General features: G+C 39.5%; 1 protein-coding gene across 6 annotated transcripts in view; it reads right to left on the bottom strand.

The window, feature by feature from the left end:
* The window catches only part of borcs5 (BLOC-1 related complex subunit 5), a 67,220-nt gene that overhangs the window by 13,947 nt on the left and 38,900 nt on the right, over window positions 1-14,373 (bottom strand). For all 6 annotated transcript variants that reach the window (XM_069903750.1, XM_069903752.1, XM_069903749.1 and 3 more), the window contains one exon: window positions 10,048-10,205. In XM_069903750.1, coding sequence (XP_069759851.1) covers window positions 10,048-10,205 — 158 coding nt within the window. The remainder of the gene's footprint in view (window positions 1-10,047; window positions 10,206-14,373) is intronic.

Genomic DNA, 14,373 nt, shown 5'->3' with positions numbered 1-14,373 from the left:
TAGTATTACATGGCATTACATGGATTTAGTGGAAATATTCTCAGCGCCCATGTCTGTCATATCAGTATTTCAACATCGGACAGAAGGCACAACTACCTGGCCTTATCCAAAGTGAAATCCATCCCTTTACCTCTCAATGTGCTGAGTTTAGTTTTTTATCACTTCAATCTGCACTCTCTTGCCCGATCTTATCACAGATCAAATTGGGAGGGTTTGACAATATACTCGTGTGGAAATTTTCGTGTAGTTGAATTATGATTTCTTGTTGCATATCTTTTCACAGATGTTTCAAACACTTTCAGAAATGATTGAAGGGCAGCATTGGAAATTCTGGCCACGTTGTTTAAAACAAATCATCAAAAAAAAACTGCTGCCCATTCTACTTGATTCTTACTGAGCTCAATGAAATATTAATTGAAATTTACCAATTAAAAAATCTCTTTTTGGAGACGTACTCTGAGAACAGGGCAAACAAAGTAATAGGCATGATTTTATTTGCTGACACAGAAATTACCGTAGGATGGTTAACAATGTTAGAGGCATTGCACAAATGAGTCCTTGATTTTGTTTGTAAACCCCAACTTTGCAGTCTTTTGTAGCACAGTTAGTCTAGCGGTTGGCACAGAGCTGTTACAGCGCCAGTGATCGGGACATGGCTTCAAACCCTGCGCAGTCTGTGGGGAGTTTGCATGTTCTCCCTGTGTCTGCATGGGTTTTCCCTCGGGGCCCAATTTTCCTCCAACTGTTCAAAAATGTACTGGGGATGTAGGTTAATTGGGTATAAGTTGGGTGGAATGGGCTGAAATGGCCTGTTACCATGCTTTATGTCTAAATAAATTAAAAAAACCCAAAAAATTATTTTGGTGCCCCAATTTTAAATCTCCTATGATTATATTCAATTGAAATTCCTTTTAATCCATAATATTGTGTCAGGTAGTCAGAGTAATGAAGGTATTTGGCACACTTGCCTTCAGTGGGCAGGACATTGAATGTAAGAATTAAAACCTCTTGGTGCAGCTGAACATGGTGTTGGTGACATAAGATGGAGTACTGTCTGCAGCTCTGGTTGACAATGAGTTGGAATGGGTACAGAGGACATTCATCAGGATATTGCTGGGTCTTTATTCTCTGGAAGATAGGAGGCTCTGTGGTGAGCTAAAAAGATATACACAATAATGAGGGGTATAGATAAAATGAATCCTCAGTCTTTTACTCAGGATAGACAATTGAAATTGGAAACAACGTCTCCTCCTCACTGACGATCAACACAGGTGCACCTCAAGGATGTTCTACTCATCCTATATCCATGACTGTGAGTAGGCACAATTCAAATGCTATCTACAAATTTGCCAATGACACCACGGTTGCTGACAGAGTCACAGACAGCAATGAGGAAGCCTAAAGCCTACAGATGGGAGACAAATCAGGTAGTTGAGTGGTGTCACAACAACATCCTTGCACTCAATGTTAGCAAAACCAAGGAGATAATTGTGGACTTCAGGAGGAAATCAGAAGAACACAATCCAGTCCTCATCAAGGGGTCAGCAGTGGAGGGGGTTAAGACTTCAAATTCCTGGGTGTCAACATCTCCGAGAATGTGTTCTGGAGTCTCCATGTCAGTGCAATCACAAAGAAGGCTTGTCAGCAGCTATCCTTTATAAGGCATTTGAGGAGATTCGGTATGTCACCAAAGACTACTGCAAACTTCCTCAGGTGTACCATTCCGGCTGTTTGCATCACAGTCTGGTATGGAGATACCAATGCTCAGGACAAGGAAAAACTCCAGAGGGTTGTTAACTCAGCCTGTGACACCCAGTCTTTACTCCTTTGAGGACATCTACAAGAGGCAGTGTCTTAACTATTTGGATCTGTTTTCAGAGATTACCAACAAGCTCATATGGTCTGTGACTCCTTTTTCCTCCTCCTCCATTTTGAATCTAGTCCCTTAAGTCACCACCCAGTGAAAACAATCTTACAGCTTCTATCTCATTTATTCCTTTCACAATTTTACATTTCTATAAGATCCCTCCTTATCCTTTAAACTCCAAAGAGTAGTCCCAGGTTACTCAATCTCCCCTCATAAAATAATCCCCTCATTTCCAAAATTAACCCGGTGAACCTCCTCTGCACTACCTTCAAAGCTAGTATATCCTTTCTCAAGTAAGGAGACAAGAATTGTGCATAGTACTTTAAATGTGGCCTCACCAATCCCTTGTAAAGTTGCAGTAGAACACGTCAAATTTAATCCCTCCAGCAATGTCCTATTTGCCATTTAAATTACCCGCACCTACCAACTAAGCTTTTGCAATTCATGTACAACACTTCTGGCCCCTCTGCACAACATTCTGTAATATTTTGCCATTTAAATAAGAGTTTGATTTATTATTTGTTCTTCTTAAATGGATGACCACATTTACCAATGTTGTATTCCATCTGCCAGATCTGTGGCACTCACTAAACTTAGACTATATCCTTGTGTTCAAGAATAGATTCAATGGGTTCAAAAAGAATCATGGCTGAACACATGTTATCAACAAACAGTGGTCTTTATTTACACATAGGGGAACTCAAAAAAAGGCAAACACTCATAGTCTGGAATAATACACAAATAACTACACATCGGGTGCAAATAAATCAGTGCTAAACATTCTCAACTCCTGATTGGGAATGCAAGGATTAAACACACAATGCCCATCCACCCACAGCCACAGCAGATTAATGAACAGTAAATTAATTATAACTACAAATTATATCAAACAAATCTGGTTTCCAGCATCAACCATAGTTCAGGATCTGGGATAGGCCCATTGCAGTCAGTCCTCTGGAGCCCATGTGTGACCGGCAGCCTGTTCTCCAGAGATGGTCTCAAGGCAGCAGCAAAAGAGAGAGAGTGCAAGACTTTACATGCTAGGCTTTTTTTTTGTGGGGCCTATCCATGAGGACCAATCCTTCATCAGCCTTAACTGTGGACAGATCTAACCACTGATTAGCACCTGGGGACCAATCACATGCCAGCTGCAAAGCCCAATCAGACATCAGTCTCATAGCTGGGCAGATCTACCCCTTGATTGGCAGGTGAGGTGACTGACTAGGTTCCAGCTGGAGAGGCCACATGACCATCCGCAAGCCACATTCCAACCAGGTTCCAGATGGAAAAGTCACATGTCTCTCCACAATCCTTTACAAAATTTGCTTTCCCACTCAATTTAGTGTCATCAGGACAGAAGACCTTTCCAATCATAAATGTACAATGTGAACATAAGTGAACAGTGGAGGGGCCAACACCAATTACTGTACTACTCCACTAAGCACCAATTGCCAACCAGAGAAACATTAATTTACCCTAACTCTGCCTTCTCATAGCTAACCAATCCTCCAGCCATACAAATACATTACCCCCAACTCCATGCACCCTTATCTGATGCAGAAGTATTTTGTCTGGCACCTTATCGAATTCCTTCCGGAAGTCCAAGTATACCACACCCACCTGTTCCTCTCTATCTGCTGCACTCATTATATCCTCAAAGAACTTTAGTAAACTAGTTAAACATGATTTTCCTTCCTGAATCCATGCTACTTCTTTCCAATATCTTGCTAGTTCTTCCTGAAAGGGTAGCTTCAAATATTTTCCCAGCTAAGGACACAAAACTAACTTGGCTGGCTTGTGTGTACCTTTTTGAAACAATGGCATTACATTTGCTGACTTCCAATCCACTGGGATCTGCCTCAAGTACAGAAATTTTAGTAAATTACCACACATGCATCCGCTATAACTTTTCCTTAATTTCTTTCAATAGCCTAGGAAGCATTCCATCAGGACCAGTCATTTTCAAATGCCTGCCTAAACTCACATTCTACCTTAAGTAATCCCTATGCCATCGGTGCTCTGTGATTAGTAAGGGATTACTAAAAGTGCTACGTGAGTGGGAAGGGAAGGTTGAGAACCACTGCACTCAATTGGGTCAATTGTTACTGAAACATTTTGCTTGAGAAAAATTGTCATTGGCCCATTTCCTTTGGAGTAATGAAACCATGAACATAACGAGCCAATTAGGTACAATTAAAACAGTGGTTTTCAAACCCTTTTCTTCCCACTCACATATCACCTGAAGCAATCCCTTACTAATCACAGAGCACTTATGAAATAGGGATTACTTCAGGGGGAATGTGAGTTTAGGAGGGCAGTTTGAAAACCACAGCTTCATACCCATTAGTTTACCTAGCATTACCTCTTTAAAAGGATATGGACCAAATGCAGGCAAATGGGACTAGGCCAGAATCCCAACAAGAATAGATGACTGTACTGATCTGTTAAGTGAGCAACATTCTTTCAAAAAGATTATTATATAAAAGTACCAAACAAGTACAATTGGAGCATTATGTCTATCATTTTTCAGTTAACAATTCAAATGTCTATCAGATAAGTCATAGTTAAAGGTTCAGTGAATCCCACAAGACAAACAAAGAGGTAGAAATTCATTTTCAATTTGTTCCATTGAACTCAATGTAACTGAAGTGGCAGACAGTATGCACCCATGACTCATTCAGGTATATGATGCATGCAACCGAGGCTGAACTTGTATTCTGCTGCCCCCCCCCCCCCCTCTTTGTGAGAAAATATTGATTAATAAACCTCATCAAACATTACTTTCTGCTCCAAAACTTACAATGGGGTTATGTTCCCATTAACTTCGAAAAATTCTAAGTTGGACCATCGTAAGTAGAGAAACACCTGTACTTCCAATTCTATGAAGTGAGAAACAAGAGGGAAAACAAAGGAAGGAGGCAAGGAGATACAACGTAATAAAACACTGGAAGCAGGGAGAATGAAAAAATACTACCCACGTCATTTATGACACACACTGCATGACAAATGAAATGGCTAATATTAGACATCAGAAAGTTGTGGAGGCTATCTGAGGACATGGTGGTTTTTGCCTGACTAATATGTGTTTTAATTGGAGAAGCTCTTCCTCAATTTTTAAACTTCCTAGAAATACTTATAGTTCCAGTTTAGCAGTTTTAACTTAAAATTTAGTCATGTAGTCAGGACTTTAAATGTTATGGGTAACATGGCAAAATTATGGTGCACATTGCTGGCGCTTAAGCAAACCACCCCACAAAAAATAAATTGATACATTCCCGTCACTCACGTTTCTAATGTTGGCTATTGTCTGGCACTGGTTCAATGGAATCTGTGCTATGATATCATGTGCGAGGTGAGCACAATCAGGTTGAAGAAAACTCATCGCAAGCTTGTAATGAACCTGTCTACACATTTTAGAGAATAAAATGGTGGCACGGTTAGTGTAGCAGTTAATGCAATGTTATTACAAAACTAGCGACTCGGGTTCGAATCTGGCGCTGTCTGTGTGGGTTTACTCGAGGTGCTCTGGTTTCCTCCCACCCTACAAAATTTATGGGGGTTGTGGGTTAAATGAAAAAAAAATTAAATGTAGACATACTGCATGGTAACAGGCCATTTCGTCCCACAGATCCGTGCCCCCAATTTACACCCCATTAGCCTACATCCCCAGATCGTTTTGAACAGTGGGAGAAAACCAGAACACCCAGAAAAAACCCACGCAGACGTGAGGAGAACATACAAACAAACTCCTTACAGACAGCTTGTGATTTGACTCTGGTCCCGATCACTGGTGCTGTAAAGGCATTGCGCTAACTGCTATGCCAACCATGCCACCCTAATTGGGGTATTTGGGTAGCACAGGCTCATGGGCTGGAAAGGCCTGCTACCATGCTGTATTTCTAAATTTAAAAAAATCAAAATAAACACTGAAAATGTAAGAAAGGTAAACCTAAAATATAATGCGTGAATGTATTTTATGTAAAAAATTAATAAGATCTACTTTACATTGAAGTGCACAAAATTACAATTATTTTCAACAGAATGTCATTAAAAATCCAGAGACCACATGGAAGAGAGTGAAATATTTTCAGGATGTTTTACAAGAGATCGATTCATTAATATCTGACATTTTCAAGTGGAGTGAAAAAGGAAAGTTTGCAGATGCTGTGATTATAGATAATTCCCAAAAATGCTAGAGAAATTCAGCAGGTCCTGCAGTGTCCATAGGAAGCAAAGATATATAAGCATCACTTCAGGCCTGAGCAACAAGCAGGAAGACGCCTGAATAAAAAAGCGAAGGGAGGAAGGAAGAAGGGGCAGGGGAAGGAGCACAGGCCAACAGCCAAGAGGCCATAGGTGGACATGGATAGATAGAAAAGTAGTTTGATCGGGGAAAGTAGACAGGGGGAGAGAGAGAGAGAAAAAGAGATAAGGAGTGGGGAGCTGGAAGAAAGGAGACAAAGGAATAGGAAAATAGAGGGAGGGGGAGAAAACAGAAACTGAGAAGTTGATGTTAATACCATCTGGTTGGAGGGTGCCCAGATGGAACAAGATGCAATTTCCCTTGTTTGTAATTGAGAATGCTATACTACAACACAGCCTATGGAGAAAGAGTAAATGACCGACACCAACCTCAGGGTTTTCCACATAAACCTAATGACAATTAACAGTGTGAAACATTTCATGGATTTGGAAAAATGCACTGTTAAAGCATCCCTCAAGCTAATTTGTATTACTCAATGTATTGGAAACAGCTAAAGACTGAAACATCTGCAAATATCTTTATATATTGTGTAATGCTTGGCACGCAGTTTAGATCTGCAACACAAACAAGCTTTATAGCTTTTAGGTCGTCACAGTCCCATCATTCAAAACAAAACACAATTTCCCAACTGGCACAAACAAATTGAATCAACTTCAAGCTATGCTCATTTGCAGACACAATTTTATAATTCACAGTTCAACTGGTGATACACGTCCTCAGAAAAATCTCAAAAATGCCGAAAGCACACGAAATGAAAAGCCTGATCACTCATCAAAATTAAAATTAGTCTCTCGAACTAACAGCAAATCTGGCAAGAAAGTTCACCCTCTTCTCCTTTACAATTTTGTTTTAATTTTTACCATTGCTTCCTTGTACTCCCTCTCATTTTTCTTTCTTGACTTGCTTTTCATTAACACAGAATGTTGGAGGAACTCAGCCGATCTCGCAGCATCTACAGGAGGTAAAGTTATATTACCAACATTTCAGGCCTAAGCCAGCTGTGTTCCTCCAGCATTTCTGTGTTTTGACTACAATCACAGCATTTGCAGACTTTCATGTTTCAGTTGCTTTTTATTAAATACAACTCGGCAGCGGTCTGCAGCCCACTCCGCGGGCTTACACAGCAAACAGCCGTCGAACACAACGATCGGGTAGACAGCACATGGGATGAGACACTCGCTCCCATAGGCAGCAGGAATAGTGGTCAAATCAACTAATCACGACTGCCAGCAGATCGCAAGATGTCCAATCCAAGCCCACGCATCCAGGACAGCCAATCAGCAGCCGGCCTCGCTCAAGCCACACCCCGGTAGTGACATAGCTGGCTGCCTATAAAAGGGAGAGCTGCAGCCCAATAAAGCCAGTGTCGATTACACTGGGTAGATAGCACACTGGTTAGAAAGTTTTTATATTTTATGCACCTGGGAAGCTGCAGCAAATAACACTTTCATATGTAGATGACAATAAGCTTCATTCAACCATAGCAATGGATCTCTCCGTGAAAACCCCAGGCCTTTATGCTCCTGTCTTGGCTTTGAGTTTTTTTCCTGCAAATTTCATATTCGCTCCTGAATTATGAACCTGGCAGATCTCTTTTCTTTTGCTTCTGCTTCTCCTCAGTTTTGTTTCTCTCCTCTTATTTGTTTAGCCTTCAATTTACTTCGCTTTTTTTTAATTGATTTAATTTCCTCCTTCAACTTCTTGCCTATTTTTTACATTTATTTTTTTAACTTTTATAAATTTATTCTGAACTTTCAAAAGGAATGCAAAGAGGACTCTTGAAACAGATAGCAAAGAGTTGAGAGCAAACAATGAGAAGCTGGAGAAACTCAATGGGTCAGGCAACATCTATGAGCAGAAGTGGACTTTAGCGAGGCTAAAGTAAATAAAAGGGGTTGAAATTAAGCACATGAGGTGGGGGGGGGAGACACAGAGAAGATGGGGAGGATGATAGGGAATTGGCTAGAAGGTGGAAGATAGGGAAAGGCAGCGATAGTGAGAGACCCCATGGAATTGAGTTGGGTGGTGGGAGGAAGGGAAAAGCAGGAACAGTATTAGATATAGTCGATGAAAATAGTGGAACCAGATGGATGAGGGTTACCTAAAATTAGAAAAGTAAATTTTCATGCCATTAGGTTGAAGGTTATTCAAGAAGAATATGATTTGATGTTACTCAAGTTTATGTCCGGCCTCATCTTGACAAGGAAATGAGGCCAAGGACAGATACATCCATGTGGGAATGATTGTGGAGTTGAAATGATTGGTTAGAAAAAGCTCAAACTTGGACCCACAGGCAGAGTGCAGGTGTTCACACATAACAATCACCCAACCTGCATTTGGTCTCATCAATGTCGAGGCCACACAGGGTACAATGACTGCAGTAGATTTCACTGGAAAATATGCAGGTAAAGCTCTGCCTTACTTGGACGGTCTGTTGGTGGCCCTGGATGAAGGTGAGGGAGGATATCTAGGGACAGGTATTGCACCTTCTGTGATTACATCAATAAGTGTTTAAATGGGTGGAAGCGTGGGTGGGGAGTGGACCAGGATGTCTTGGAGAGACTGGTCCCTATGAAAAGCAGATAAAGGTAGGAAAGGGGAAATGTGGCAAGTGGTGGGATCGTATTAAAGTTGGTGAAAGCATTAATATGTTGAATGTGGAGGCCCCGAGGGACTCTGCATGGCAGGAGTTGGGCGGAAGTAGGAGAAAGGTCCATGGTGTATCACTGGTCTGGGGTACATACAAGTTCAAGAGCTGATATTTGGCCTCTGCAAGGTACAGGGCAGCACACCAGCCTATAACTGCACCTCACTTGTCTGCAGGTTTATTAGTGGTGTTAATGTGGTGTGGAGACCAGCACATTTGGATAGGATGAGGTTAGAGTAGATGAGTAGGGCAGAGAACTGTAGGCAGTCAATGTCCCATTGACAATTGGAGACAAAAAGGTAAGAGCAGAGCTGGAAACAGATAAAACAAGCTGAGGATAGAAAACAAGTAACAAATTTAAAAGGAGTCACAAATTTACAAGCCAGCTTCTGCTACACTTTGATAATAATAGGAGATACTTCAGATGGCTCATACTAATTTATAAAGACTGCAAAAATACTCCTGCTAGGATATCTGACTACAACCCAGATACATTATGAAAGGATTAAACTACGCAAGTCCCTCGCTAAATTAATTGGACTACATACAAATATTTGACAATTAATTACAAATACCTGGAAACCAACATAAAAATATCCACCTATTACTTCCTGCCCTTGAAACTGTGCTCCTTCCCTTCGCGCTGCCGCTGCCGCCCCCCCACCCCCGCCATTTTGTTCAGGTATTTGCCTAATTTTTTTCATTTCTTGATGAAGGCCTCAACCCCAAAACGTTGCTTATGTATCTTTAACTTTGTGATATACAGTGTTGGACCTGGTGAATTTTTTCAGCATTTTACTTCAACCACGGTGTCTGTAAATTTTCATGTTTTACCATAAAAATATTAAATGCTGGGACAAAACATGGCACCTCTTTCAGTAAGAGCTGCCTCACTGAAATTTGTACTAGGACACATTCCTGCTTTCATCATAATTAGATTAACAATTCTCAGTATTCAGACAATATGAAAAATCGTAATGGATTCTATTTCACTTACTTTTATTTGTTAATATCCCTGGAGCAATCTAATGCAATTTGTGCCAACGGTGAAAAGGAAAAGCATCATACTTGTATCAAAACTTAAAAAGCACAGAAATTTACTTAGTTTGCCAAAATCTAAGTCAGCTCAGAGAATGCAAGAATGAAAAATATTCTGTGCTGACATTTACAAATAACAGAGGAAGCCACAGAGTGCTAGCTAATTGCATATGAATCACAATTTTACTGATGGTCACTCATCTTTGATTCTCAGTCTGTCCTCCATCTTACCTCTTTGATTCGTTTAACAAGAGCATTTTGATCAAAAGCGACTGCCTCTGCGCATTGATGCAGGTGATCCTGGTAGCGTAAACAGAGCTTCAGTACTTGGTGTGAATCTAGCTTCTCTAATTTATTGTTGCTGGTTGTCGGCTGACCACTTAATAATCCTGTGAAGCATACACAAAAAAATTGGATTAAAACTATTGCAACTGCTTAATGAGAAAACCACTCATTTAATTATTTTACAATTCATCATAAATGTTTTTGCAAGGTAAACCATTCAAATAACCATTTGTAAAACAAAAAATATATACAAGGTACCTTGAAAGTCACACATAAATTGACAACCAGAAAAATGTTTGGTATAGTGTATCCAGTTAACAAATTCTAGTGTAGAAAAACCCGTTGTTTGGAATTTAAACAACTGGCAGCCTCAAGCAACCGGCAAAAAAAAACGTGGAAAATATATAGGTTAAAATTACGGAAGACTTAAATTGACGTGCCTCGTTATTAGTTCACCATTCACACAATACAAAATCTCAAGCAACTGGAAAATTCACTTATCCAGCATTTACCAATCCCCAGAGGTGCCAGATGCCAGGGGTTTTCACTGTATCAGAGCATCAATTAAGGGCTTGGGAGACAGATACTATAGAAACTATCACAATAACCTTGGTTTATTTTCAAAGTCATATTTGGGTCATATCTTTACCTCAGGAAATGTTCAAAGTGAGAAATATTAAGCTTTTTTTTAAAAATTGATTAAAAGATAGTTTTTTCAGAGATTGTTGAAATTCATACTAGACATTATATTAGGAAATATACTTTTGGAATCATGATCACATCTCCTTAAGAATAGGATAAGCCTAGACCTTGTGGGAAAGTACTAAATTGGGGAGGGCAAAATATCAATATGTAAAACTGTGTAGAACAAAATAACCCTCAGATCTCCTTTCTCTTGCCTTAAACCTATGCTCTTTGTTTATCATAGTCCAGTGAAAATAATTTTAACTGTCCACCTAATTATGCCTCTGTTAATCTCATTTTCTCTCAGCCTTCATCATTCCACAGAAAATAAGACCAAGCTATCCAATCTCTCCCAATAAATAAAAGCACTCCAAATCCAGGCAACATTCTGGCAAATCCCTTCTGCACTCTCTCCAGCACAATCACATCCTTCCGACAGCATGAGAACCAGGACTACACCCAGTGCCCCAAGTGAGGCCAGACCAGTATTTAAAGTTTATGAAGGTCAACCCTTTTTGGGTTTCTATCAGTAGATTGTTGCAACAGATAACAGGAGTGAACTTTCCTTTAAATCCTGAGACATTTGTAAGAACATTTTGAAAGTGTCACTCGTAAATTATCGCTGTCAGATTTTCAATTAAAATTCGTTGTTAGTTTTAGTAATAGCAAAGAAATGTGTCACTGTAACATGGTAATCTGATGCAACATTCGGTAGATGGCATGCTGAGATTCAAAGCTGTATTCCATTAGAAAAAATTACGTATAATTTAAGGATTAAATATTCTTTATTTTTGCAAATTTGGGGTCTGTATGCTAAAATAATGCTATTAAAATTATGATTTTATTAATTTATTTTTCCTGATCAGTGAATTTTTCCTTGAAGGTATAATAATTTTATGATGTTTTTGAGATCCTGAGTGTCAACTGATGCAATACAAATTATTTGTAATCATTTTACAATGAAATATCATATATTTTAGTTTTGGGATTAGATGAATTTAGGGGGGAGGGTGAGTTAATAGGGGGTTTCATTTTTATTGTAGTAGTGGTTTTTTTCTTTTTATTTTAGTTTTTTTATAGTTTCAGCATATATTTGTTAACATTTTATTTTGTTACTCTGCTATATGGCTAATTCTTGATATTATATATGTTGAATAAATAAAATATTTTTAAAAAGTTTATGAAGAATTAATGTTTTGATTTACAATACTAAAAACAGAAAATGCTAGAAATATTCAGTAGCTCAGACAGGATGTGTGGAGTCAGAAACAGTTAACGTATCAAGTCAATGACCAAACAAAATTAGGAAAAGTTCGAAAAGGAACAAGCATTAAAGTATAGTGAAGGGGGAGAATGGAGACGATGCAGATACCAGCAACAGTTGCTGAAGGAAAATGGATAGGATTTGTGAATTGCAGATATAATCTGCAAGGAATGGAAATGCAAAATGAATGATAACTCAAAAGAGTGAGAAAAAGCTGCTGAAACCACAAGATACAGACCAAAGCATTTGGTGAAAATCTGAAGTAAAAGAGAATGCTGAAATACCCAGCAGGCGTCAGACAGCAGAGGAAAAATTAGTTACTCTCAGAGGTGATGATCTCAGTGGAACTGTCAAACATGTTCTTGTCCCAGTCGTTGAGATCATTGCTTTCTATGTTGCCTCTTTCCGTTCTCCCCAGTCCTTGATGTCAATTTCCACTCTACTCTAAATTTCATCATTTGACCTGTCTTGGAATCTTCTCCCTTCCAGATTTCTCTTCCTTCACCTTAAGAAGGGGTTAGTAACACACAGTATATCCATAACAAGGCCAAATATTCTCACAATTAGCTTTCTGGATCACCTCCCATCATGCCATTCTATCTGCCAGTTTCTCTGGTTTTGTTGTTTTCTTGGAATGGCAGTGGATCCAGAGAACGAGGAATGAAGTCACAGGGCTCCTCTGCGTGATCCTACTGCAGTCACAATGCCAATGGAGCTCTCCACTTTAAAAAGCCTGTTAAAGGGGCTAATGGTAATTTTGGTAACATCCTGAAACCACTGATATCTATGCCCAAGATGGCAGCACCTATGTTTGGTTGTGGACCATGAGGAGTTGAAGATTCCAGGAGCTCAGCAGAACATGGCATCAGAAGTGGGAGAACACCCTCCCCATTCTTAGAAGATGACCACGGCAGTGGACCAGCGAGGGGCTCAATGGCTGAATGACCCACAGGTTACTGGAGACTGGCTTGTCGGAACCAAGTATTGGGAACAGGATTCATGAGGGTGCCATGAGCCAGAAAGGCTCCCAAAGAGGCCTTGGGTCCTGAAAGCTTCCTGATTATATCAGAGGCAGAACAGGGAGCTCAGGATTGTCAATGGAAGCTATGCGGCTGCAGAGGCTCTGCAAGTGCTGGAAGCTGAAGGAGCTCTCTTTTGCTTCTGTTTCTCTTATTGTTGCAGGTGCTGGGCAATTGTAAATTATTGTATTTTGTGTTCTCTTGAAGGAATTGTCTTCTCTCTCACATGTCCAGATTGCATGAATTGTTGTTCCCCTTTCTTTTTTTACATCGAAAACATCTATCAGATACTGTTGGGTCCCATTTATTTAACTTTTGCGGTGTAATGTATAGTCTGTGTAACCAATTATATTGTATCATACGTAGCCTCGTATTTATTGTATTTCTCATCGTTCCAGAACATAATTTCTCCCATGTTTCCTTTTTTATCTTTATATTTAAATCTTGTTCCCATTTTTGTTTAGTTTTACCATTTGTTTCCTCATTCTCCTTTTCTGCAGTTTGATATACATATTTGTTATAAATCTTTTGATTAACTTTGTATCTGTAATCACATATTCAAGGTTACTTCCCTCTGGTAAACTCAAATTGCTTCCTAATTTATCTTTCAAGTAGGATCTCAGTTGGTAATATGCCAGCGCTGTATCTCCAGTTATATTGTACTTATCTCTCATTTGTTCAAAGGATAAGAATCTACTTCCTGAAAAACAATTTTCTATTCTTTTAATCCCTTTTTTTTCCCATTTTGAAGGAATTGTCTTCAAGGAATCTTGAACTCAGTACTACTGAGATTGCTTTCCTCAACCGTGATTGTCCCTCCACCATACCTGATAGGCCTCTTATCAGCATTTCGTCCTCACCCCGCTCCTGTCACCCAGAGCAAGGATGCTATTCCACCCCACCAGCTTCCACATTCATTGGATCATCTTCAGCAATGTCCACACCTTCAATGTGATGCTACCATCGTATAATGGGCACTCATACATGCCAAACACGATATTAGATCCACTCTCAAGGTCCAATTTGGGGTCAAACTGACATTTCTCAGCTTAAAGTCATCAGACAGACACCAGTGTTGAACCTGCTACTATCATTAATATAGCTGCTAAAATTATTCATTATCTAATATATATTGTGCACGCATGTCTGTTTGTTTGTCTGTTTTCCATGCAAATCAATAAGGACCACTCTAGAAATGTTTTTTGGTCAGTTTGCAATGACTATTTACTATAATTGTGGTAACATTTGCTGAATGTCATGACCACAATGAATTTAACCTTTAAGATCATATGAAGTTTAAAAAAA

This window comes from Narcine bancroftii, chromosome 11 (genome assembly GCF_036971445.1).
Source record: "Narcine bancroftii isolate sNarBan1 chromosome 11, sNarBan1.hap1, whole genome shotgun sequence".
Lineage (NCBI taxonomy): Eukaryota > Metazoa > Chordata > Chondrichthyes > Torpediniformes > Narcinidae > Narcine > Narcine bancroftii.
The sequence above is the reverse complement of the archived record's forward strand: the minus strand, read 5'-3'. Positions and strand labels throughout refer to the sequence as shown.